The sequence below is a fragment of the Uloborus diversus genome, chromosome 9 (genome assembly GCF_026930045.1).
Source record: "Uloborus diversus isolate 005 chromosome 9, Udiv.v.3.1, whole genome shotgun sequence".
Lineage (NCBI taxonomy): Eukaryota > Metazoa > Arthropoda > Arachnida > Araneae > Uloboridae > Uloborus > Uloborus diversus.
Window position 1 is genome coordinate 25,781,324 of NC_072739.1, and position 25,054 is coordinate 25,806,377.

At 31.6% G+C, this 25,054-nt stretch overlaps 1 protein-coding gene across 1 annotated transcript in view; it reads left to right on the forward strand.

Annotated features, from left to right (window-relative positions):
- The window catches only part of LOC129229817 (putative elongator complex protein 1), a 128,172-nt gene that overhangs the window by 93,242 nt on the left and 9,876 nt on the right, over nt 1–25,054 (forward strand). The window contains exons 22-30 of the mRNA XM_054864192.1: nt 1,621–1,706; nt 5,093–5,241; nt 13,683–13,806; nt 15,456–15,550; nt 16,723–16,924; nt 17,436–17,497; nt 18,426–18,488; nt 22,188–22,359; nt 24,450–24,547. Coding sequence (XP_054720167.1) covers nt 1,621–1,706; nt 5,093–5,241; nt 13,683–13,806; nt 15,456–15,550; nt 16,723–16,924; nt 17,436–17,497; nt 18,426–18,488; nt 22,188–22,359; nt 24,450–24,547 — 1,051 coding nt within the window. The remainder of the gene's footprint in view (nt 1–1,620; nt 1,707–5,092; nt 5,242–13,682; nt 13,807–15,455; nt 15,551–16,722; nt 16,925–17,435; nt 17,498–18,425; nt 18,489–22,187; nt 22,360–24,449; nt 24,548–25,054) is intronic.

A 25,054-nucleotide genomic window follows, 5' to 3' on the forward strand; every position in this document is an offset into this window, starting at 1 on the left:
GTGCTACGTATAATATTTTCCATGTGCTGTTTTGGATCCCCCCCCCCCCCTATGTCGTGACGACACTTCCCGATTGCGGCATGATCAATCCACCTCTGGAGAAGAGAATAGCAGCCTGTTTGTGACCTCCTAAGTCAATGGCCTGAAGCTCAACCATAGTTTTCTGGTATGACTTGTGTAATAAAGTCTGACCGCAAAGAGTTGACCCTTCATCCTGCCCTGTTTCAAAAGTGTTGATTTTCGTGAAGGGGTGATACAGAGAGGAAAGTTGAAGAACGGAATTGACAAGTGCGTTATTGGCTTTAGAGCTTGAATACATCACCTTCAAATTTAAGAAATGAGCCGAAGAGGTGAAGCATTTCCATTTTATGTTGTCAATGCAGATGTTTTATTGAACAGAATACATCCTACATAAGTGGGTGGGTCTTGGTTTAACCTCTTTCAGCAACCATTGGTCAGAGAAAACGCCTCCTATAATTAATTTGAATTGAAAACTGGCGAGAGTAGGGTTGCAGTAAAGAATGCAGAGCTTGTACCTTTTTCGCCAACTTAATGCGGTTATTGCTGAAACTTTAACCTTTCAGGTTTAAATAATCACATAACAATCATATTCTAGGAGTACATTTTTTTTTCATATCGCCAAAATGTTGCTAAACTCCAAAATATGGCAAGTGTCATTTTTTCCTTCTCTGTTGTTGTGTTGCTGTTGTTGTGGCTTATCCCCCATGACATAGTCGATGCTAGACCAGGTCCAAGAGTTTATAAATCGATAAGAAGTCATACACTAAAAGCGGATTGGTCGATAAATCTTCATATGTGAGTCCCAAACATGCAAGAAGGTGGGAAGGAGAGGCATCAGCTTAAGCACATTTAGTGCAAGTCTGGAAGCTTTTCTCTCCGCTGGTAAAAATAATGTTCTTTAGTATGACCACTCTTGAGTGTACTGATCTTGACCTGGATGGTTCTATCTGCACCAAGAGCAAGGGCTTTGGATTTTTCAGAATGCCAGGAGTGAAGTTGAGGCATCTCAAACAGATTCCTATATGAAGTCTTAAACTTTGAACAGATCTCAGATGATGTAAGACTCCCAGGAGAGATTAAAGGCTCAGAAGAGCCCTCTTTGGCAAGAAGATCGGCTGTCTCATTGCCCAGGATACCAATATGTGAGGGAATCCATTGAAAAAAAATCATGTGATGTTGTGATATGCATGCTTTTCAATTTTCCAGATTTGTCACTAAAGTATCGTTTCCAACCCTTGTCCGATTGCTCAGGTGTTGAATGGCACTATGGCTATCGGTCAAAATCCAGACATCTTCAAAGACATCTCCACGAAGCAAAATACCTTCCTTCTCTACTTATTTTGAGGAATAAACTCGTTTTCTCAAATAATCGACAAGGTTCATTTATTTGTGGTCGAACTATAGTTCTTATTGCTTACTTAATTCATTAGTTGCATGGCTTATCCTCTGTGCTGAGGAAACGCAGCCCTAATTTTAAGTTATCAATCTTATCTATGTAAAGTATTTTCCTATTCCACGAAGTTCTCAAGTTTTGATATTGTGTTGTGGTTTCTTGATTGAAAACCATGAAAGTAATTAAGTGTTTATTTTCAATTGTAGATATTATCAGACACTCATTGCTACATATGCTAAGAAGACTGAACCTGAGCTTGACAAGGCTTTAGTGAGACTCAAAAAGCTGAAAGGTATGCTGGTTGATTTTATCTTCTAAATCGTTTCAAATATAACTAATAAAATTTTATTTCATTTTACTCAAATTATGTGCATTATACATACACTCTGGCCTTTTACCATAACTCAGTTCAGAACTGAATTTAAATACAGGCATCCCTGGTATAACACGGTACTTGTACAACACGGTTTCGATATTACACGGTACCAAATTTTGTGATGATTAATACACTGTTTCGATATTACACATAGTACGAAACTTGAATTTAATGCATCATGGATTTGATACAACACGAAGGTTATTTATAAAAAGATTGAATTTCATTTTTGTTTAATACATTCCGTTAACGTTTGATAATAACTCTTATATGGTTTTACTTTGTTTTATGAAACTTAGTTCCAGTATAACATGATACACATCCCTTGATTCACATTATTTCTAAGTCTCGTATAACATGGTTTTGATATAACACAAAATAGGGTTTCGATACAACACGATACGTATTGACATGATTTTTACTATGGACGTGATATATTAGTGTAAAAAATAAGTTAAAAAGTTATTTTTAAAAAAGTCTCGTATAACAGTTTTGATACTGTACGGAACAAATTAACCGTGTTGTGTGAGCGACCCCCCCCCCCTGTATATGATATTTTTATTGCTAAGAGCTAAATAATTTGCCATGTTGTTTGCAGTATGTTTGGTGTTCAGTCAAATTGATACTGTTTGAGATCATTAATACTTATTATTTAACTGTAATAATTAAAATATTAACATGATGTTTATAATTCCATGTTAAAACTCCCCAATTAGCGAATATGTGGTATAATTTTTTGAGAAAATTTTCTGCTTGTGAAATTTAGAATTTTCTGTATTTTGTATGCAGACTTTTTTTTTTTAAATTGCAGCACTAGGATCAGTCTCGCTGGGCCCAGACCCTTTTCTGGTCATCACATATGTATTTTGTATTTGTAATTTATCTTGCATATTTCTGCTGCAGTGGTAAATTTTGTGATACAAACAGCATTTACTAATTTATTTTTTGTAGTATTGTTCTAGTCATTTCACTTTAGTTCAAAAATATCAGTTGTCCACTGTTCTCATTTTTTAGTGAGAACTCTTGAAAGTTTTGTCCTGCTGAACTACTGAAACAAATTCATTGCTTTGTGATGTGTGATCACAGAACTCAATTAAACTTTCACTTTTTCTTTTAAAAAAAGTTTGAATTTCCTGATAGCTACATGTTTTTTTTAATGAAATAATTGTTAATTATTAATCTTAAAGTAGAAATAGATTTACAGGTAGGTACCAAAATAATGGAAACACTTGGAAAAAATTTTGGGAATCGCTACTCTGACGGCAAGTATTATGTTTATAAAAGGGCTCTACTAACTGTAATCGCTCACACTGGTGAATCCAGATGGTGATTGAGTTCTGATTCCACTTACAATACCCCTCTGTTTCTTTCACTGAGCTTTTCTTTTGGCCCACTATTTTGCTTGCCAAGCTTGTCTTACCATGCTGTGTGTATGCTGTCATGCCTTTAGATCAGCTGTTCCCAACCGGGGTTTCTCAAGAGGTTTTCAGGGGGTTCGCGAAAAACAAATTGTAATGGAGGAGTTTTAACATGACTGTTTCTGATGAAGTCTCATGTTCAAGCAGTTTCAAACAAACTTTGCTCCTCTTTTTTATTCATTTGTCTCTCACACATTTTATACTCTTTGCATGAAAATATTTGCATACTTCCTGACATATTTTACATTTTAATAATTTAATCTGTCATTGCAAAGTGCCCATTTTAGCACTTCCATTGACAATGATAGGGGATAGCCCTGAAGCCATGCTATAAAAGCTCTACTAATGAATACAATCCTCAGATGAAAGAATTTGAAAGTGTTCGTTTCCTCAGAAACTTTTGATTGGAAAGATTGAGTAAACTTGGTGAAAACATTACTTGGAGCATATGCGAGCGCCTAAAATATTTTGATGTTTAGTTTCTTTACCATTTGAGTCCGACGAAGAGCTATCACTCTTCTCTTGTGTTGAATCAAAAATGGATAGAAGTGAGATCACGCTGTTGTTAGTTGCTATGATTCTCACACTACATTGACTGCAATTTACTTCGAGCTTTATAGTCGAAAAAGGGGAAAGAATGGCTAGCAATCCAAGAATACCATAGGATGTATGAAAAATTAAGTACAATAGAAAGTTTTCGTGAGTGAAAGTAGCAGTGTAAGGTTTCCGCAGTTTTAAAAAAAATCAACAGAATTTAACGATGCAACTTAATTTACGCTGTATGTAAATAAGGAATTTATGAAATTTGTGTAGAAAATATTTGTTCTGTTAAAAATTACCTCTTTTTTAAAAATTAGAGTGAATGTGTATTTTGAAAATAGAGGCTTCTATTATTTTTCAATATACGCATTTTACTCCTTACTTATAGCATAATTACAAGAAAATTCTTCAGGAATCAAACGATTAATGTTCGCAGTATATCCTTATCAAATAGCTAGGCTCGTAGTCCTTTTCAAGAAGACTTAAACCTAGAGATCTTTCTCATTTTCCTATAAGAAAAAAGTTCATTTAGTTAATCTGAGACAGCTCCCTGAGAGATATTTTAAAGATCATTCTTTTATTGACTTCTGATTTAGTGATAATAGGCATAAATGTACCCTTGTGTCAGAAAAATTTTTTGGTGAATTTGTTTTGCATTCCTTTTTTTAGAGATAATTTAGTTCGTATTCTGCTGTGTGTGTGTGTGTGCGGCATGTTTTTTTTTTCTTACTTAGTACTCAAGGGGTTCACCAACTTCTTTCGGAGTTAGAAAGGGGTTCGCAAGGGGGAAAAGGTTGGGAACCGCTGATTTAGATACTGTACTTCTGGAAACGCCAAAAAGTTGAGATGTTTCAGTTACACTTGCTCCAGCTAGACGCGCTCCAATAATTTGGCCTCTTTAAAAATTTGACAAAATCTGACTTTTCACGGGCTTGAAAAAAATCCAAGACTTCCAGAACTTTCATTAAACCACCATATACTACCAGAATACTTACATTACTATTTATTTATTTATTTAAAAAAAAAAAACATATCTAGTTTTATTTTTTATGACTTACGAAACGCATTCAAAAATGTCACTTTCATTCACAGGTGTTTCCATTATTTTAATAACTACCTGTAGGTCAAATAAAGTTTTAAATAGTGCCTTGCAATAAAAGGAACAATGTTTAACCATCTATCTTTTGCTGTTTTAACCATTTCTCAAGTATGTAGTTTCAAAAAGTATTTGTGATCTGCTATGCTTACATTCCAGTAAGTTTGCATTTCTCACTATGTTATATGTTCCATTGCTAAGTTTAGAGATCATTGATATAAGCTCGTCGCGATGTTTTTATTTTATAGATACTTCTGATCAAAAGAGCACCCAAACTTTGGTTGACAGTGCTCTTAACTTTCTGCTGTATTTGGTTGATGTTAATGATCTTATTGATGTTGCTCTTGGCACATATGATTTGGAAATTACCATTATGGTTTCACAAAAATCTCAAAAGGTATTTTGGCTTTTCTTCACTTTTGTAACTTTTGCTTAAATAACAAAATTATATTGTAAAAATGGTATATTTTATGTTAAACTAGCTGCGCCTCTCGGCTTTACATGTTCTACCTCAAAAATAAAAGTTCCGTCAAGTGACACAATCAGGCTTGAACAAAAAAAAAAAAAAAAAAAACTGTAAAATTTCCTGATAGATTGCGGAAAAAAAACCAAAAGAAAAATTTTAAATCTCCTGATTACAGGAAAAGTCTCAAAACAAAAACCTTTTTTTTTTTTGTTCACAGTCAAGAAAAAAAATGGCAACAGATCTTTCTTTTCAATGATTTTATTCGTGCTAATTAAAACTGAGCTCTTGCAGACAATAAATTTTCCATTCAAAGTTGATTTTCCTTCACTTAAAAAATGCTTATAACTTTTCTGTTGGTGATTTTAGGGTCTTGGTGGTTTCATTTCCAGAGGAAACTATTTTTTCTTAAGAGGTATTTTTTGCAGGCTTTCGAATGAGACTAAAATCAAGCCAATTGGATAATTATTGCGGATAGAGAGAGCCATTTTTCAAGTCCTAAAATTAAAATTTGAATGGTGTGGTACTTTTTGGTGATCGAAAACCCACCTATGTTCCCACCTGCCTGCCAAATTTGGTCAAGAGAAAAGAGATCCGATATAAACTGTGGGTTTATATAAGGAACATATATATATATATATATATATATATATATTCTTTGTTTTATTTATATGGATTGAACATACATTAAGCTCTTTATTTGGTTCTTGTTCAAATTTTCACTGAAAAACCCAAAACAGGAATTATCAAATCCATTGCCCTATACCTTTGATTGTAAAAACTGATCCTTGAACTGTCCATTTCCTAGGAGAAAGAGGTTACTCTCTTCTTCATCCATTCCTCTCTCCCTCAGCAGCAGTCCAATCTCTAATTTGAAGAAGAGATGGATAACCCAATCTCTAATTTGGAGAATCAATGCATTGCAAACCTTGTAACTCACTGCTCCTATCTTTTATGTCCGTTTTATTGCAACAAATCCAGTTTTTATTTTCTTAGTAAATCACCAGCAATACTTCAATGATTATTTTGAATTTTAATTATTAATTAATAGACTCAAGGGAAATCCACAAAATTTAGGCAGTCACGTTATTTTCAATCTAATGTAAAAACTGGAATTAATTGTTAATAAAAAAAAAAAAACAATTTTCACTCAGATTGTAAAAACTGATCCTTGAACTGTCCATTTCCTAGGAGAAAGAGGTTACTCTCTTCTTCATCCATTCCTCTCTCCCTCAGCAGCAGTCCAATCTCTAATTTGAAGAAGAGATGGATAACCCAATCTCTAATTTGGAGAATCAATGCATTGCAAACCTTGTAACTCACTGCTCCTATCTTTTAAGTCCGTTTTATTGCAACAAATCCAGTTTTTATTTTCTTAGTAAATCACCAGCAATACTTCAATGATTATTTTGAATTTTAATTATTAATTAATAGACTCAAGGGAAATCCACAAAATTTAGGCAGTCACGTTATTTTCAATCTAATGTAAAAACTGGAATTAATTGTTAATAAAAAAAAAAAACAATTTTCACTCAGATTGTAAAAACTGATCCTTGAACTGTCCATTTCCTAGGAGAAAGAGGTTACTCTCTTCTTCATCCATTCCTCTCTCCCTCAGCAGCAGTCCAATCTCTAATTTGAAGAAGAGATGGATAACCCAATCTCTAATTTGGAGAATCAATGCATTGCAAACCTTGTAACTCACTGCTCCTATCTTTTAAGTCCGTTTTATTGCAACAAATCCAGTTTTTATTTTCTTAGTAAATCACCAGCAATACTTCAATGATTATTTTGAATTTTAATTATTAATTAATAGACTCAAGGGAAATCCACAAAATTTAGGCAGTCACGTTATTTTCAATCTAATGTAAAAACTGGAATTAATTGTTAATAAAAAAAAAAAACAATTTTCACTCAGATTGTAAAAACTGATCCTTGAACTGTCCATTTCCTAGGAGAAAGAGGTTACTCTCTTCTTCATCCATTCCTCTCTCCCTCAGCAGCAGTCCAATCTCTAATTTGAAGAAGAGATGGATAACCCAATCTCTAATTTGGAGAATCAATGCATTGCAAACCTTGTAACTCACTGCTCCTATCTTTTATGTCCGTTTTATTGCAACAAATCCAGTTTTTATTTTCTTAGTAAATCACCAGCAATACTTCAATGATTATTTTGAATTTTAATTATTAATTAATAGACTCAAGGGAAATCCACAAAATTTAGGCAGTCACGTTATTTTCAATCTAATGTAAAAACTGGAATTAATTGTTAATAAAAAAAAAAAAACAATTTTCACTCAGATTGTAAAAACTGATCCTTGAACTGTCCATTTCCTAGGAGAAAGAGGTTACTCTCTTCTTCATCGATTCCTCTCTCCCTCAGCAGCAGTCCAATCTCTAATTTGAAGAAGAGATGGATTTCCCAATCTCTAATTTGGAGAATCAATGCATTGCAAACCTTGTAACTCACTGCTCCTATCTTTTATGTCCGTTTTATTGCAACAAATCCAGTTTTTATTTTCTTAGTAAATCACCAGCAATACTTCAATGATTATTTTGAATTTTAATTATTAATTAATAGACTCAAGGGAAATCCACAAAATTTAGGCATTCACTTTATTTTCAATCTAATGTAAAAACTGGAATTAATTGTTAATAAAAAAAAAAACAATTTTCACTCAGATTGTAAAAACTGATCCTTGAACTGTCCATTTCCTAGGAGAAAGAGGTTACTCTCTTCTTCATCCATTCCTCTCTCCCTCAGCAGCAGTCCAATCTCTAATTTGAAGAAGAGATGGATAACCCAATCTCTAATTTGGAGAATCAATGCATTGCAAACCTTGTAACTCACTGCTCCTATCTTTTATGTCCGTTTTATTGCAACAAATCCAGTTTTTATTTTCTTAGTAAATCACCAGCAATACTTCAATGATTATTTTGAATTTTAATTATTAATTAATAGACTCAAGGGAAATCCACAAAATTTAGGCAGTCACGTTATTTTCAATCTAATGTAAAAACTGGAATTAATTGTTAATAAAAAAAAAAAAACAATTTTCACTCAGATTGTAAAAACTGATCCTTGAACTGTCCATTTCCTAGGAGAAAGAGGTTACTCTCTTCTTCATCCATTCCTCTCTCCCTCAGCAGCAGTCCAATCTCTAATTTGAAGAAGAGATGGATAACCCAATCTCTAATTTGGAGAATCAATGCATTGCAAACCTTGTAACTCACTGCTCCTATCTTTTATGTCCGTTTTATTGCAACAAATCCAGTTTTTATTTTCTTAGTAAATCACCAGCAATACTTCAATGATTATTTTGAATTTTAATTATTAATTAATAGACTCAAGGGAAATCCACAAAATTTAGGCAGTCACGTTATTTTCAATCTAATGTAAAAACTGGAATTAATTGTTAATAAAAAAAAAAACAATTTTCACTCAGATTGTAAAAACTGATCCTTGAACTGTCCATTTCCTAGGAGAAAGAGGTTACTCTCTTCTTCATCCATTCCTCTCTCCCTCAGCAGCAGTCCAATCTCTAATTTGAAGAAGAGATGGATAACCCAATCTCTAATTTGGAGAATCAATGCATTGCAAACCTTGTAACTCACTGCTCCTATCTTTTATGTCCGTTTTATTGCAACAAATCCAGTTTTTATTTTCTTAGTAAATCACCAGCAATACTTCAATGATTATTTTGAATTTTAATTATTAATTAATAGACTCAAGGGAAATCCACAAAATTTAGGCAGTCACGTTATTTTCAATCTAATGTAAAAACTGGAATTAATTGTTAATAAAAAAAAAAACAATTTTCACTCAGATTGTAAAAACTGATCCTTGAACTGTCCATTTCCTAGGAGAAAGAGGTTACTCTCTTCTTCATCCATTCCTCTCTCCCTCAGCAGCAGTCCAATCTCTAATTTGAAGAAGAGATGGATAACCCAATCTCTAATTTGGAGAATCAATGCATTGCAAACCTTGTAACTCACTGCTCCTATCTTTTATGTCCGTTTTATTGCAACAAATCCAGTTTTTATTTTCTTAGTAAATCACCAGCAATACTTCAATGATTATTTTGAATTTTAATTATTAATTAATAGACTCAAGGGAAATCCACAAAATTTAGGCAGTCACGTTATTTTCAATCTAATGTAAAAACTGGAATTAATTGTTAATAAAAAAAAAAAACAATTTTCACTCAGATTGTAAAAACTGATCCTTGAACTGTCCATTTCCTAGGAGAAAGAGGTTACTCTCTTCTTCATCCATTCCTCTCTCCCTCAGCAGCAGTCCAATCTCTAATTTGAAGAAGAGATGGATAACCCAATCTCTAATTTGGAGAATCAATGCATTGCAAACCTTGTAACTCACTGCTCCTATCTTTTATGTCCGTTTTATTGCAACAAATCCAGTTTTTATTTTCTTAGTAAATCACCAGCAATACTTCAATGATTATTTTGAATTTTAATTATTAATTAATAGACTCAAGGGAAATCCACAAAATTTAGGCAGTCACTTTATTTTCAATCTAATGTAAAAACTGGAATTAATTGTTAATAAAAAAAAAAAAACAATTTTCACTCAGATTGTAAAAACTGATCCTTGAACTGTCCATTTCCTAGGAGAAAGAGGTTACTCTCTTCTTCATCCATTCCTCTCTCCCTCAGCAGCAGTCCAATCTCTAATTTGAAGAAGAGATGGATAACCCAATCTCTAATTTGGAGAATCAATGCATTGCAAACCTTGTAACTCACTGCTCCTATCTTTTATGTCCGTTTTATTGCAACAAATCCAGTTTTTATTTTCTTAGTAAATCACCAGCAATACTTCAATGATTATTTTGAATTTTAATTATTAATTAATAGACTCAAGGGAAATCCACAAAATTTAGGCAGTCACGTTATTTTCAATCTAATGTAAAAACTGGAATTAATTGTTAATAAAAAAAAAAAAAACAATTTTCACTCAGATTGTAAAAACTGATCCTTGAACTGTCCATTTCCTAGGAGAAAGAGGTTACTCTCTTCTTCATCCATTCCTCTCTCCCTCAGCAGCAGTCCAATCTCTAATTTGAAGAAGAGATGGATAACCCAATCTCTAATTTGGAGAATCAATGCATTGCAAACCTTGTAACTCACTGCTCCTATCTTTTATGTCCGTTTTATTGCAACAAATCCAGTTTTTATTTTCTTAGTAAATCACCAGCAATACTTCAATGATTATTTTGAATTTTAATTATTAATTAATAGACTCAAGGGAAATCCACAAAATTTAGGCAGTCACTTTATTTTCAATCTAATGTAAAAACTGGAATTAATTGTTAATAAAAAAAAAAACAATTTTCACTCAGATTGTAAAAACTGATCCATGAACTGTCCATTTCCTAGGAGAAAGAGGTTACTCTCTTCTTCATCCATTCCTCTCTCCCTCAGCAGCAGTCCAATCTCTAATTTGAAGAAGAGATGGATAACCCAATCTCTAATTTGGAGAATCAATGCATTGCAAACCTTGTAACTCACTGCTCCTATCTTTTATGTCCGTTTTATTGCAACAAATCCAGTTTTTATTTTCTTAGTAAATCACCAGCAATACTTCAATGATTATTTTGAATTTTAATTATTAATTAATAGACTCAAGGGAAATCCACAAAATTTAGGCAGTCACGTTATTTTCAATCTAATGTAAAAACTGGAATTAATTGTTAATAAAAAAAAAAAACAATTTTCACTCAGATTGTAAAAACTGATCCTTGAACTGTCCATTTCCTAGGAGAAAGAGGTTACTCTCTTCTTCATCCATTCCTCTCTCCCTCAGCAGCAGTCCAATCTCTAATTTGAAGAAGAGATGGATAACCCAATCTCTAATTTGGAGAATCAATGCATTGCAAACCTTGTAACTCACTGCTCCTATCTTTTATGTCCGTTTTATTGCAACAAATCCAGTTTTTATTTTCTTAGTAAATCACCAGCAATACTTCAATGATTATTTTGAATTTTAATTATTAATTAATAGACTCAAGGGAAATCCACAAAATTTAGGCAGTCACGTTATTTTCAATCTAATGTAAAAACTGGAATTAATTGTTAATAAAAAAAAAAACAATTTTCACTCAGATTGTAAAAACTGATCCTTGAACTGTCCATTTCCTAGGAGAAAGAGGTTACTCTCTTCTTCATCCATTCCTCTCTCCCTCAGCAGCAGTCCAATCTCTAATTTGAAGAAGAGATGGATAACCCAATCTCTAATTTGGAGAATCAATGCATTGCAAACCTTGTAACTCACTGCTCCTATCTTTTATGTCCGTTTTATTGCAACAAATCCAGTTTTTATTTTCTTAGTAAATCACCAGCAATACTTCAATGATTATTTTGAATTTTAATTATTAATTAATAGACTCAAGGGAAATCCACAAAATTTAGGCAGTCACGTTATTTTCAATCTAATGTAAAAACTGGAATTAATTGTTAATAAAAAAAAAAAACAATTTTCACTCAGATTGTAAAAACTGATCCTTGAACTGTCCATTTCCTAGGAGAAAGAGGTTACTCTCTTCTTCATCCATTCCTCTCTCCCTCAGCAGCAGTCCAATCTCTAATTTGAAGAAGAGATGGATAACCCAATCTCTAATTTGGAGAATCAATGCATTGCAAACCTTGTAACTCACTGCTCCTATCTTTTATGTCCGTTTTATTGCAACAAATCCAGTTTTTATTTTCTTAGTAAATCACCAGCAATACTTCAATGATTATTTTGAATTTTAATTATTAATTAATAGACTCAAGGGAAATCCACAAAATTTAGGCAGTCACGTTATTTTCAATCTAATGTAAAAACTGGAATTAATTGTTAATAAAAAAAAAAAACAATTTTCACTCAGATTGTAAAAACTGATCCTTGAACTGTCCATTTCCTAGGAGAAAGAGGTTACTCTCTTCTTCATCCATTCCTCTCTCCCTCAGCAGCAGTCCAATCTCTAATTTGAAGAAGAGATGGATAACCCAATCTCTAATTTGGAGAATCAATGCATTGCAAACCTTGTAACTCACTGCTCCTATCTTTTATGTCCGTTTTATTGCAACAAATCCAGTTTTTATTTTCTTAGTAAATCACCAGCAATACTTCAATGATTATTTTGAATTTTAATTATTAATTAATAGACTCAAGGGAAATCCACAAAATTTAGGCAGTCACGTTATTTTCAATCTAATGTAAAAACTGGAATTAATTGTTAATAAAAAAAAAAAAACAATTTTCACTCAGATTGTAAAAACTGATCCTTGAACTGTCCATTTCCTAGGAGAAAGAGGTTACTCTCTTCTTCATCCATTCCTCTCTCCCTCAGCAGCAGTCCAATCTCTAATTTGAAGAAGAGATGGATAACCCAATCTCTAATTTGGAGAATCAATGCATTGCAAACCTTGTAACTCACTGCTCCTATCTTTTATGTCCGTTTTATTGCAACAAATCCAGTTTTTATTTTCTTAGTAAATCACCAGCAATACTTCAATGATTATTTTGAATTTTAATTATTAATTAATAGACTCAAGGGAAATCCACAAAATTTAGGCAGTCACGTTATTTTCAATCTAATGTAAAAACTGGAATTAATTGTTAATAAAAAAAAAAAAACAATTTTCACTCAGATTGTAAAAACTGATCCTTGAACTGTCCATTTCCTAGGAGAAAGAGGTTACTCTCTTCTTCATCCATTCCTCTCTCCCTCAGCAGCAGTCCAATCTCTAATTTGAAGAAGAGATGGATAACCCAATCTCTAATTTGGAGAATCAATGCATTGCAAACCTTGTAACTCACTGCTCCTATCTTTTAAGTCCGTTTTATTGCAACAAATCCAGTTTTTATTTTCTTAGTAAATCACCAGCAATACTTCAATGATTATTTTGAATTTTAATTATTAATTAATAGACTCAAGGGAAATCCACAAAATTTAGGCAGTCACGTTATTTTCAATCTAATGTAAAAACTGGAATTAATTGTTAATAAAAAAAAAAACAATTTTCACTCAGATAACCAATAGATCAAAGTATATATGTATAGTTTCAAGATCTGTTTTATCAAATGTAGTGTTACAAAAAAAATTATATGTTACTGAAAATAATTATTAATCTTTGCTGTTTTAATTAAGAAATTTCATTTGAATTGTGTGCAAAAAATATCACTTTGTATATGTTTTTTAGGTTCATTTAGTCATAAGTAATTTTAAAATTATGCTCATTAAAAATTTGTTTAATGATTTATTTTTTGCATTTTTGCCTTTGTTTATGATACAATTTGCAAATTCTTCCCCCTCTACCCCCCTTTTTTTTTGCTCCAAACATTTTATTTTTTAAATAGAAATACTTTTTTCCAGGATCCCAAAGAATTTCTTCCATTTTACAATGATCTTCAGAAACTGGAAGAAAATTATAGGAAGTACAAGATTGACATGCACCTACAGCGCTACAAATTAGCTTTACAGAACATTAGCAAATGTGGTTCGTTTGTTTACATTTTCTTTCAAGTATTTTTTTATCCATATTTTGTTTGTGATAAAACCATTGTTTGTATGTAATTGCATTACAGTGGATGCCGGTTAAATGAATTAGTGGTTAATCCATCAAAAACGGAACAAAATCCAGCTTTACGGAATTGGCTGCTTTATTGAATCAGCCACTTTATTGAATCAAAACTCTTTTGAACAAACGTGATTCATTTAAGCGGCGACCACTGTATATTCATTTTGATTGCCCATATAGTATCAACTGCATGGGCAAGCCAGGATGCTGACCAAAAATAGCATAAAAAGGTTTTTTTTTTTTGACTGCCGGAGGGGGGGGGGGGAGCTTTAAGTTCAAGTTATTTTTAGGGTTTACAGTTACATAGGGCAAGTAAAAATAACTATCTTGTTTCACAAATGCTTGCCCCTTTCTAACAGGGATCCTGACTAGGACCATGGCTTCCTATTATATTTACTACACCACTGCCTACAAGCCATTTTTCAAACCAGAGCTGTCCAACTGCAAAGAGCACACGGGCCAGAATTCTGGTCATTGATAACCTGACGGGCTGTAGTTTGAAAAAGTTGAACAATAACCTCTTATACAATAACAATTAATAGTTGCATTATTAATTATAAAACAATGAAACAGAAGGATTATAAAACAATTTGCTTACATATTAATGGGAAAACTGGAGCAGATCCACCTTCTTTGCTATTGCAGGATTGCCAACATCGATGTTTGTCGTTGGTAGCAGAAGAAGGTCTATCAATGAACTGTCGGAGAGAGATCTCCTGTGACGGTTCTTGATCAAGTTCATTGCCGAAGAAGCACTTTCGCATAAATATGTGCTCCCAAACATGGAAGTGATGAGAGCAAATTCTCAATTTATTTTTCAAAATCAACAAAGGCCGTAGAGTCAATTAGGGGGGGGGGATCTTTATTTTTAACCGATTACATGGAGGTTTTGCTTATCTGAAATGTTTCTCTCTTCCTTCCCTGTCTCCTCCCGCCAAGGCGAGGCAGTACTATTTCTAGGACTGCGTTTGAACACCAGCGTGCAGGGTAGGACTGCTTGACCTTGACCTGTAGATGCCCTGTACCTTTTTCTCCCAATACAATGAAAGGAGTGAAAGAGCGATCAACAGGAAATTTCAGGGACCCCGCCTTGACCAAGAATGGTAGTCTCGGATGCTTCTTGTTACCATAAAATGTTGAAAAAGAAATATGCTAAATAAGAAATTGGCGGGCCACACAATATGTGTAGACGGTCCGCCAGTTGGACAGCCCTGTTTTAAACTATGATTACAATTTACTTCTTGCCTAAAAGATGACTAGCACAGTAGACCAGTGGTCACGGTGCTTGCACCCTTTTTGAGCGTATCCCTTTCACTTCAAAATATGACTTAGAAATTTTCTTTTGCGGATGCATTTGTGATTTTCTTAAATAAAAAGTGTAAAATCAGTTTGTCCTTGTTCATGTAAGACTTTTATGTTCCTTCTTTAAAAGCCAATCTACATTACTTTGATAAACACAAGCAATATTGAATTTGTCAAAGTGTTTAGCTTGTCTAATGACAGTCATTTTAATTTTCCATCCTGATTGTTTTTATTGCTTTTAATTCTTTATGTTTTTACATGTATAGAGGATCGTTTTGAAGAATGTTTGTCTTTGATTATAAGTCAACGCTTGTACGTCGATGCTCTTTATTTGTTCCCATCATCATCTGAGAAGTTTAAAGTAAGTTTTTTCAAAAAATTTCTGTTCATATCCTTAATTAGACCACATTGTCCTCTTGATGATTTCACTTTGTTGCTTCAAATACTTCATTGTACTTAATTTTTTTAAATGTTATAAGGAATTCAAACGTACTATTAATTTTATTGTACAGACATTTTTCTGATTCATGACAAAATGGGCGCTTAGATTGCTGAATAATTTTCAATCAAATTGCTGTGAGCCTCTGCAGAAGACCAGTTGTGAAATTCTTAAATAATAAACCATAGAAAAACTTTCTCATTTTTTACTTCAGTTCAAAAATTAGCAAAAGGCACTTGATTAGGTTCTTTTAAATATTTATTTATTTTTAATTATTATTTTCCTCCAAAATTGTTTGTTGTTTTCTACTTTTTATAACCTAACAGTGAGTGTTGATAATTGATGTAATTTTGTGCAATAATTTTGTAACAGTGTTGGAGTATGTTGTTTAAGTTTTCAAAGTGCATAAATGTAGAATTTTAGCTGTAGATACCACAGAAAGTGTTTTTTTTTTTTACATGTATTGAGCAATTAAAATAGCTCATCGATTTCACTTTGCCATGTCTTGATATTTCTAAATCTATTGTCTTTGTGATTGGCTGACCGCAAACACGTGATCCATTGCGTCATAGTGGGTGCATTTTATTCTGCGGGACTTTACATTAGTGCACACTTTTCTCTTTTTTTTTTTTTTTTGCATGTATAAATTGTGCTTGTTTTTGTTGATTTTTTTCTTTAATTTCATTTATTATTATAACTATTATTTGCAGTTGATGAATCACATTTTATTGATTCTGATTTTCAAAAAAAATTCTTGCCTTTTTTTTTTTTTTTTTTTTTTGACAATTCTTTTCACATAGGATATTTGTATGTACTTTATTTTAAGTACTTAGATACAGTATTTCTTCAAATTAATGACGCTTTATTTTTGCTTTATTATTGCTTCATGTATCATGGTATAACTTTTAGAAAATTACGATTCATTAGTCCTCTCTTTGTATGATCTTTTTAACGAATAAAATATTTGAAAATCTAGCCTGAAATGTATGCAAAATTAAAACTTTCATGTACACAGATCCTTGATTCTGAAAACATTAGATCCTTCAAAGTGAATTCAAAATATTTATTTTTTCATTTTGTTGTATTATGTGCAGATTGTTTGGAAAGAGTATGGCTCTTACCTAATGGAAAAGAAATATCATGATGAAGCCGGTTTGGCTTTTACGAGATCCGAAGATTACAGTAGTGCACTTTCTGCGTACCAAGCTGCATTGAACTGGCAAGCTATGATTTGTGCCGCTGTGAATCTCAATTACTCAAATGAAAGAATAACTTCTCTATGTCTTGAAATGTCTGGTGAGCTTTGTTTGAAATATTTTTTTTCAGTTGTAATTTATTTTTTCAAGTTTTTCCTGGCATATATCATTGTTTTTTGACAGTCATCATCACACATATTTCTGTTTGAACAAATACAGTCTGACCATTGATAACATGAAGGGAAAAACTCCGGTTTATTGGCGGAAATTTACGCATCTATTAGTTTTCAGGGATGTCAGTTTCTGCAGAGTTTGTTAGCCTCTAAATTAAGCAGAGTTACTGTCAAATGAGCAGAAGCGAGCGTCAAATTTTTACTTTCTCCCCGCATTCAGATAGACTGATCTTAACTGTACGTTTGCCAATTTTATATAATCCATGGTCAAACTAATTTATAAGTATTCAAGAATTAAATCAACTATTCAATTAATTTCCAAGATAATCATTTTATTTCATGGTTTTTATTTCACTGAACTTATTCTATTAATGATTTGTATCTTTTAATCTGAGTTTAAAATGTTATTTAATGTGTTATAAATTTTTATTTCTTTAGAAAAACTCAAAAGCAATCAAAGATACTTGGATGCTTCCTATTTATTGGAACATTATGTGCAAGTAAGTTCTGATCTATTGATTATATACTTAATGTGAAATAAACTTTGCAGTATGAATCAGCTATTTTGAATTGTTCTTTGTTCATTTTTGAAATGGGTAAATCTTATTATTCGCAGCTTTAAAAAAGGAAAAAAAATGCATAAATACGTATAGGCAGAGTGTTATTCATATTTACATAATTGAATTACTTAATATACAGTGGAACCTCGGGAATCCGAACACCAGAGATCGGAGGTTCCAGATAATCAGAACAGCTTGTGAAGTGAAAGCATATAATTATATTTTTTAAATAAAAAAAGAAAAATCAGCAACAAAAATTCAAAATCTAAGTTAGTTTTTTAATAGGACACCTGCTTATGGCAACTGTATGAATACAACACATAATACAGCTTTGTACTAGATTATGTGAAACTGAATATGGTTAACTTTTGTTGACTTCTGAATCAGCTTGGTGGCCCGACGTTGTACCTATGGATAAAGACAAGGCATTAAGCACTTATGCTTTATCAGAAATAAATTGCTTTATTTTTTTAAACTTTAAACAAAGACTTTTAGATCACTATTGAGCCAATATCACAAGTTTAATAGGTCACCCAGTAAATCTGAACTTTCTGGTGTCTGAACAGGATTCACCATTAAATTAATATGGATTTCTAAGATTCCATTGTGTAACAGTTTACTTTTTCTTTCTTTTTTTTTTTTTTGTGTTTATAGAAGCTTCAATCCATTGTATACGTACTGGTATTTTGCTGCTGAAGAAAAATGTTATGTTTATTTGATAATAAATTATTTTTTTGTGATTTTGTAACACTGCTGATATTAGTTAAATAGATCAATTGGTTTTTGATCAATTTTATTCGTGCTTTCTAAAAATTACTTAATATTCTATTGTAAGTGTTCAAAATGTGTTATCTTGATTCCATGATAGGATATAGAAGAAAGCATAGTCACTCTTATTGAAGGTTGTGAATGGAACACAGCTTTGTTGGTGGTGAATATTCTTTTTGTTTTTAAATTTCTATTTTGTGCATAGTATCAAATTTAACTACAGCTGTAAAAATAAATGTAAAATACTTTTAGTTTGACTTATTCCCTATGTAAAATTATTTTTTATTTGTAACTAACATGTATTACACTATATTAACATTAATAGTATTTACTGAAAGTAGTAAACTTCGAAGTTGTTAATGTTCATTTACCAACATAATTGCTTTAAATTTGATATAATTGCTTTTAACTTGACTTATTCCCAATGTAAAATTATTTTTTTCTGTAACTAACATGTATTATACTATATTAGCATTTGTAGTATTTACTGAAAAGTAGTAAACTTCAAAGTTGTTCATGTTCATTTATCAACATAATTGCAACTGAAAATGCTGAATTCCACAAGCTTACTTATCATAAGAACACATGTGCCTGTGGGTCATTCCATGTCAAGTGATCCAAAGTTTTTTCCCTCACCTTTTTGTATTTCTTTGAAATTTGGCTCATCGATGTACCCTTTGAGGTAATCAAAAGTCCAAATTTTTAGATTTTTATCTCTATTATTTTTTTATTTATGACACTTTGATTTTTCGAAAAACCCGCTTTTTTCATGGATGCTTGAACATAAAATGGACGATAACTCAGCACCATATATAGATAGAAAGATTTGGTAAAAAGCATTTTAAAGTACATTAGTTGCTGTTTAATGGGATATGCAACATGACTAATTTCAAAAAAGTTTAATTTTAAAAAAATAAAATTTAAATTTTAAATTTATATTTCTCAGAAAAGGTATAATGAATTTTTTTAAAAAAATTCTCAAAAATTTGTGTGTATTTTATCTTCATTTGTGCAAAGTTTCAAGTTGGGATCTCAATGGGATCATATTTTTATGAATTTTTAAATAAAATTTGACTTATAAAATAATGACATTTTTCAGATTCTAACTAGTTAAATATGGGGTTATTTTACTGGGGATGGTCTAGTAAGTAGTAATTGATCATGACTATGCTTGAAATGAACTGACATGACTTTGTAGATTAGTACCCCCCCCCCCCCTCCGCCACACAACCACTTTTTATCTTTTTTTTTTCAAAACTGTGTTTAAAAAAAAAGCCGGCACGTAAGAGTTATAACCATAATAAACTGGGACGCACGCAGCTAAACATCAGTAGTGACTAAAGGTTATAAATGGGGGGGGGGGGGGTCATAAAAACTAAAAGTCAGAAAAACTGAAGAGAAATACTCATTTGCAGCTTTTTTTCTTTCGGAAAGTGGAACGGTAGGGGGAGGGGGGGGGGGCAATCTGGAATGAAACATAATAACATAGAAAGTTATGCTCAAATTAGCAAAATTTGTTTGACCTATAACTGCTTTTAATATATGTATAAATAGATCTCGCTGCATTGCTCTTGTTTACAAGTGAAATTAAAAGAAAACTAGCATTAAAGAAAAGAAAAAAACAGCTGCACTGCAAATGTTGTAGAAAGACAGTTTTATGCGGACAGACATATGACCTGATACTTCGATTTATTTTTAGTTTAGTGTAAAAAGAATGAAACAACACGAGGGGAAACACTCCTATTTTGCTGTGATCTTGGGGCAAACTATTTCTTTCCTCCATCCAAAATTGTAAGTTGGTGCAGGGGGTAAGGGACGAAATGAAATCATAACTTTCCTTATCAGATAGTGAAATAATCAAGTACACTTTGTGAAGTTCGGATTGAAAAAGAAACGCTTGGTCTGAAAAAAAAAAGCATCAGGTAAAGCGTGATAATAGTATAGTGTTAATCGTATGTGTGAGTAAGTGAGGGGGGGGGGGGGTAATGTACTTTGTCTTGCTTTAAAGAAGAACATTTACCAGCTTTTTATATGTTTTCTATTCATTTTGTTTTATTTTACTCATTTATTTATTTTTTACATTTTGAAAATAGTTTTGAAAAAAAATAATAAAAGTGGTGGCCCGGGGGGGGGGGGGTCTTTTTCTTACTTTAAAGATGAACATTTACCAATGTTTAATAAGTTTACAATTCATTTTGGTTTTTTATTCATTTATTTATTTTTTACATTTTGAAAATAGTTTTGAAAAAAAAAAAAATAAAAGTGGTGGTGCGGGGGGGGGGGGGGGTGCTTGCCAATTTACAAATTCACGTCAGCTCATTTCAAGCATAGTTATGATCAATTACTACTTACTAGACCATCCCCAGTGAGAGAACCCCATTTTTAACTAGTTAGAATCTGAAAAATGTCATTATTTCATAAGTCAAATTTTATTTAAAAATTCATAAAAATATGATCCCATTGAGATCCCAACTTGAAACTTTGCACAAATAAAGATAAAATACACACAAATTTTTGAGAATTTTTAAAAAAAAATTCATTATACCTTTTTTGAGAAATTTAAATTTAAAATTTAAATTTTATTTTTTAAAAATTAAAATTTTTTAAAAATTAGTCATGTTGCATATCCCATTAAACAGCAACTAATGTACTTTAAAATGCTTTTTACCAAATCTTTCTATCTATATTTGGTGCTGAGTTATCGTCCATTTTATGTTCAAGCATCCATGAAAAAAAGCGGGTTTTTCGAAAAATCAAAGTGTCATAAATAAAAAAATAATAGAGATAAAAATCTAAAAATTTGGACTTTTGATTACCTCAAAGGGTACAATCGATTAGCCAAATTTCAAAGAAATACAAAAGGGTGAGGGAAAAAATTTCCCAAATTTTGGATCACTTGACATGGAATGACCCCTGTATGTTTTCTCAAAGAACATTATGAATTTTGGCTGCTATTTCAATTTTTTTTTCTTTTATGTAGTTTCACTAGAAATATTTTTTTTGAGCAATAATGAATTGCTATTTATCCTCACTTGACTTTTTGATATTCCTTTGATTTTCAAATTACCATGATGACGAGAATAAGTCTAAGCTCATTGTCTTTTACTTGTATATTTAGCATGACTAACTTTTATTGTCATGGTTTCTAATTTTTGGAGGGTCAATTCATTCAAATCTTAACTAAATGAGCAGAATTTACTTTTAAAATCCGGGATTTGTTTGTGTAACGTAACGTTCTTTTCAGAAAATACCTATATTGATGAACTTAAATGGCAAATTATAACAAAATTTCTAGATTACAAATTCCAATCATTTAAGATTGATAAGAAATAGAGATACCATAATGGTATACGCGCTGTAAATATAATCTTTATAATAAGTGTATTTGTGCAAATTGGTCATAATAACTAGATCTTTATTAAGGCATCCTAACTATCTTTTTTTTATTTCACCAAATTTTTTTAATGGATATACCTCGTAGAACCTAAATAGGAAATTCAGCAGTGATGATGGGTGTGAATTTCTTCTCCATTTCCATTCCATTCTATTTGTAGAAACAAGAAACCCGATAAGTAGGTTCGCAATTTGATGATTGAAAAAAACAAAGTGAAATTTAAGACATCAAAATCCAGTGGCTGGATGTTTTCATTATTATTTTTACTTATTTATTTTTTTCACAGAAGTCAAATTACTGTCCCAAAAAATCAGTTCATTTATTTTTTTTCCTGCATGATTGTTTCTTTTTAAATTTGTATTTCTTCAAGCAATGGTTGTTACTCTAATTTTATGCAAATTTATAAAACTTCAACTTTTTTTCTATATTTTATTATGAATAAAATTTTTGAAACTTTTTCTTTCTAAGATGTCAAAGCATAGAAGACTTGATATTGCTGAGACCCATTTAAAACCTGCATTACAAGAACATCATTCATATTTATCTTCATACATGACGCAACTGTTAAATGATTTTCATACTCATGTGGACAGGCTAAAAGTCTTACGAAGTCAAAAGGCTCAGGAAGCTGAGTTACCTGGTATGTGAAACTTGCTTTTTTAGCTGACAGAATTGAACGGAAAAAAATAAGAAATAATTGGAATGAAGAGTTCTTGAGCTAATTTGGGCGTTTATAGTCAAACTTTAAAACAAATAAAGTAGTCACTGTTCTGGATTAAAGTTTTTTTCTCCCTCAGTATTAGGTACTCGATTTGGAATCTAATTTAGCTTAAGTATTTTTAGAGTATGATTTGAATATTTTTTGGAAGTATTTAAACGTAATGCAGACATGCCAACATGCTTTGACTGTGCTTGACGGTGCCTCGTGCAGTCAAACTGTTGAGATTTGAATTAGTTTGCGATGTTTTCTCATGCAAATGTGGGGGACAAATCGGCAATGACGTTTTCTTGCCGATTCGTCAGTGTGACGTCACACACGTTTTGCTGCAGCATTATCATTTCTATACTTATAAAAGCTTGTGTCTTAAGTTAAATGGCGAGTGTAAGATAAATGAGTGTCCATTCATACATAACATGTTTGTGCATGAAGTTGATATTGAACATGATTTTAACATTTGAATTTACAAATAAAACCAAATGTTTTTAAATTTCTGCTATGTCTTATTTCCACTGCGTAAATCTTAATCAGTGAGATTTGAAGAAGTTTAAAAATTGAAAGAAGAAGAGAGATTGAAAATTGAAGAAGTAATAATAGAGTTTGTCTGCTCTTGATAATCTTGAAGTTTGGCAACTTTCTGATTCCTTAAAATGCTGACAGGATTCTGCCAATTTCTCTGCTGACAGGAGGCTGGATATGGGACCTTTAAGTAGAAGAGCAGAGAAATTTATCCTGCTTTGTGCAAGAAATAATGCAATTTCTGTACTTCAAGGTTTTCAAAAGCACAGACAAACTTCTTTTTACTTTCGCATTTATCTCAACATTAAAAATTTAGAAAATGTTATGATTATTAGCCAAACATTGGAACAACATGCTTTTGAAATAAGCTAAGGTAAACTTTATAACCTTACAAAGGTAAGGTTATTAGCAACTAAGGTAAACTTTAGCAACTTTAAACAAACTTTAACTGTCGTTATTATTTTTTTTAAAAAAGGATTTTGCTTGTTACTATTTAATAACAAAATGTTCTTTTTTATAAATATGTATGAATGCTAATTATAATTATATGCACTTTTAATTTTGTTGCATTTAAAGTTTTCCTCTTCAATCAGTTACTAGACTTAAGAAAAATATTTTTAAATAAGATAGCAAATGATGGGAAAAAAATAAAAATAGCACAACTCAGTATTTTATTTTGAATTTTTAAATTGTCTTTAGAAAACTGTCGCCTGAAAAATATAACTTAGCACCTTGTGGATTAAGTTTTTGATGAGTTATGTATAAGGGTACATGAAATTTGTCAGTTTTATACTTAGTATTCATATGGTCTTCTAGATACAAAAATTTCTCCTGATTTTCCATCTTGTCTTCTGCTTTTCCGTTTTGTAACGTTAGCAGGTCTACTAATGTAAATGTTTGAAATGCAGTAGTAATGTTTCTTCAAAGCTCATGCAAATTGCATGACTTGTTAGAATGACAGGAAGAGGAAAAAATCTGTCTGAGTTCAAAGTTTTTCATTTAATTTTAGTTGCATGTTAAGAGTCTGCTGCATGCTTATGCATTGCAAGCTAAAGATATGAGTTAGGTTTATCAAAGTTAGATCATATTAGAGGTTTTGTAGAATGTACTTTATTTTCTTTTAATGTACTGCCTTTATTGCGTTTCATACGTAAATGTTGCTTTTTAATTTTTTGTTTTAAGCCATCTCTTTTGTTTATTGAGAGAATTGGAAAGCCAGCATTCACAAAGAAGTTTCTTCATAATAGAAATTAACAAGAAAAGGGAACTTTTACCACAGTTTTTCCTCAGTTTTTGTGCCATTGAATTAACACAAAATATGTTTTTGATATTTTGTTCTATGGATTTTCCTTTTTCCTCTTTTTTTATAAAAGGCTAAATAACAATTAATAAATAATTTATTTTTTTAAAAAATGGAAAAATTTATTGACAAACTATTTGCCACCTGTGTACTGAATAAAATAATTCAAATTTCTTTTGCTTTATAATTACAGATACAGTAAAATATAATGATGATGAGCTGTTCTCTGAAAACTGGCAGTGTTTACTGACATTGGCATCTTCCTGTGCCGAATCAAAAACAGTTTTCAGGGTATAGTTTTTTAAAGCATTTTAAAGTACTCAAACTAGTCCCTTATTCTTTTGTTCTTAAGTTTTGTATTTTTGCTTTACAGAAAAGTTGAATACACCACTATTTTACAGTCAACCATTGCTACTTCGCGTTTCAACTTCACTGCATCATTTTTTTTTAAAATTTATTTATTTATTTATTTTTTTAATATATAGTTGTTAGCTTTTTTTATGCTCTCATGTAAACTTTTTTCCTACAAAAGAATAAAAAAGTATGTCTTTTAAGTAAGGTAAGCTCCTTCTGGGGGGCTGTAGTTGTACTAGTTGAGGGAGTGAAGGTATATAATCACCAATGAAAGTGTAGGGAATCACTCTCTCATTTTAATCGTTAAACACCAACTGGAAAGTATAAAACACTGTATTGTTTACTAAGGGATAAAATATATGTATAAAATAATTTTTCAACATTGTACTTTCTTTTTTAAGTTGATACATAATACAGTCGGAGCTTGATTTAACGAACCTCTAT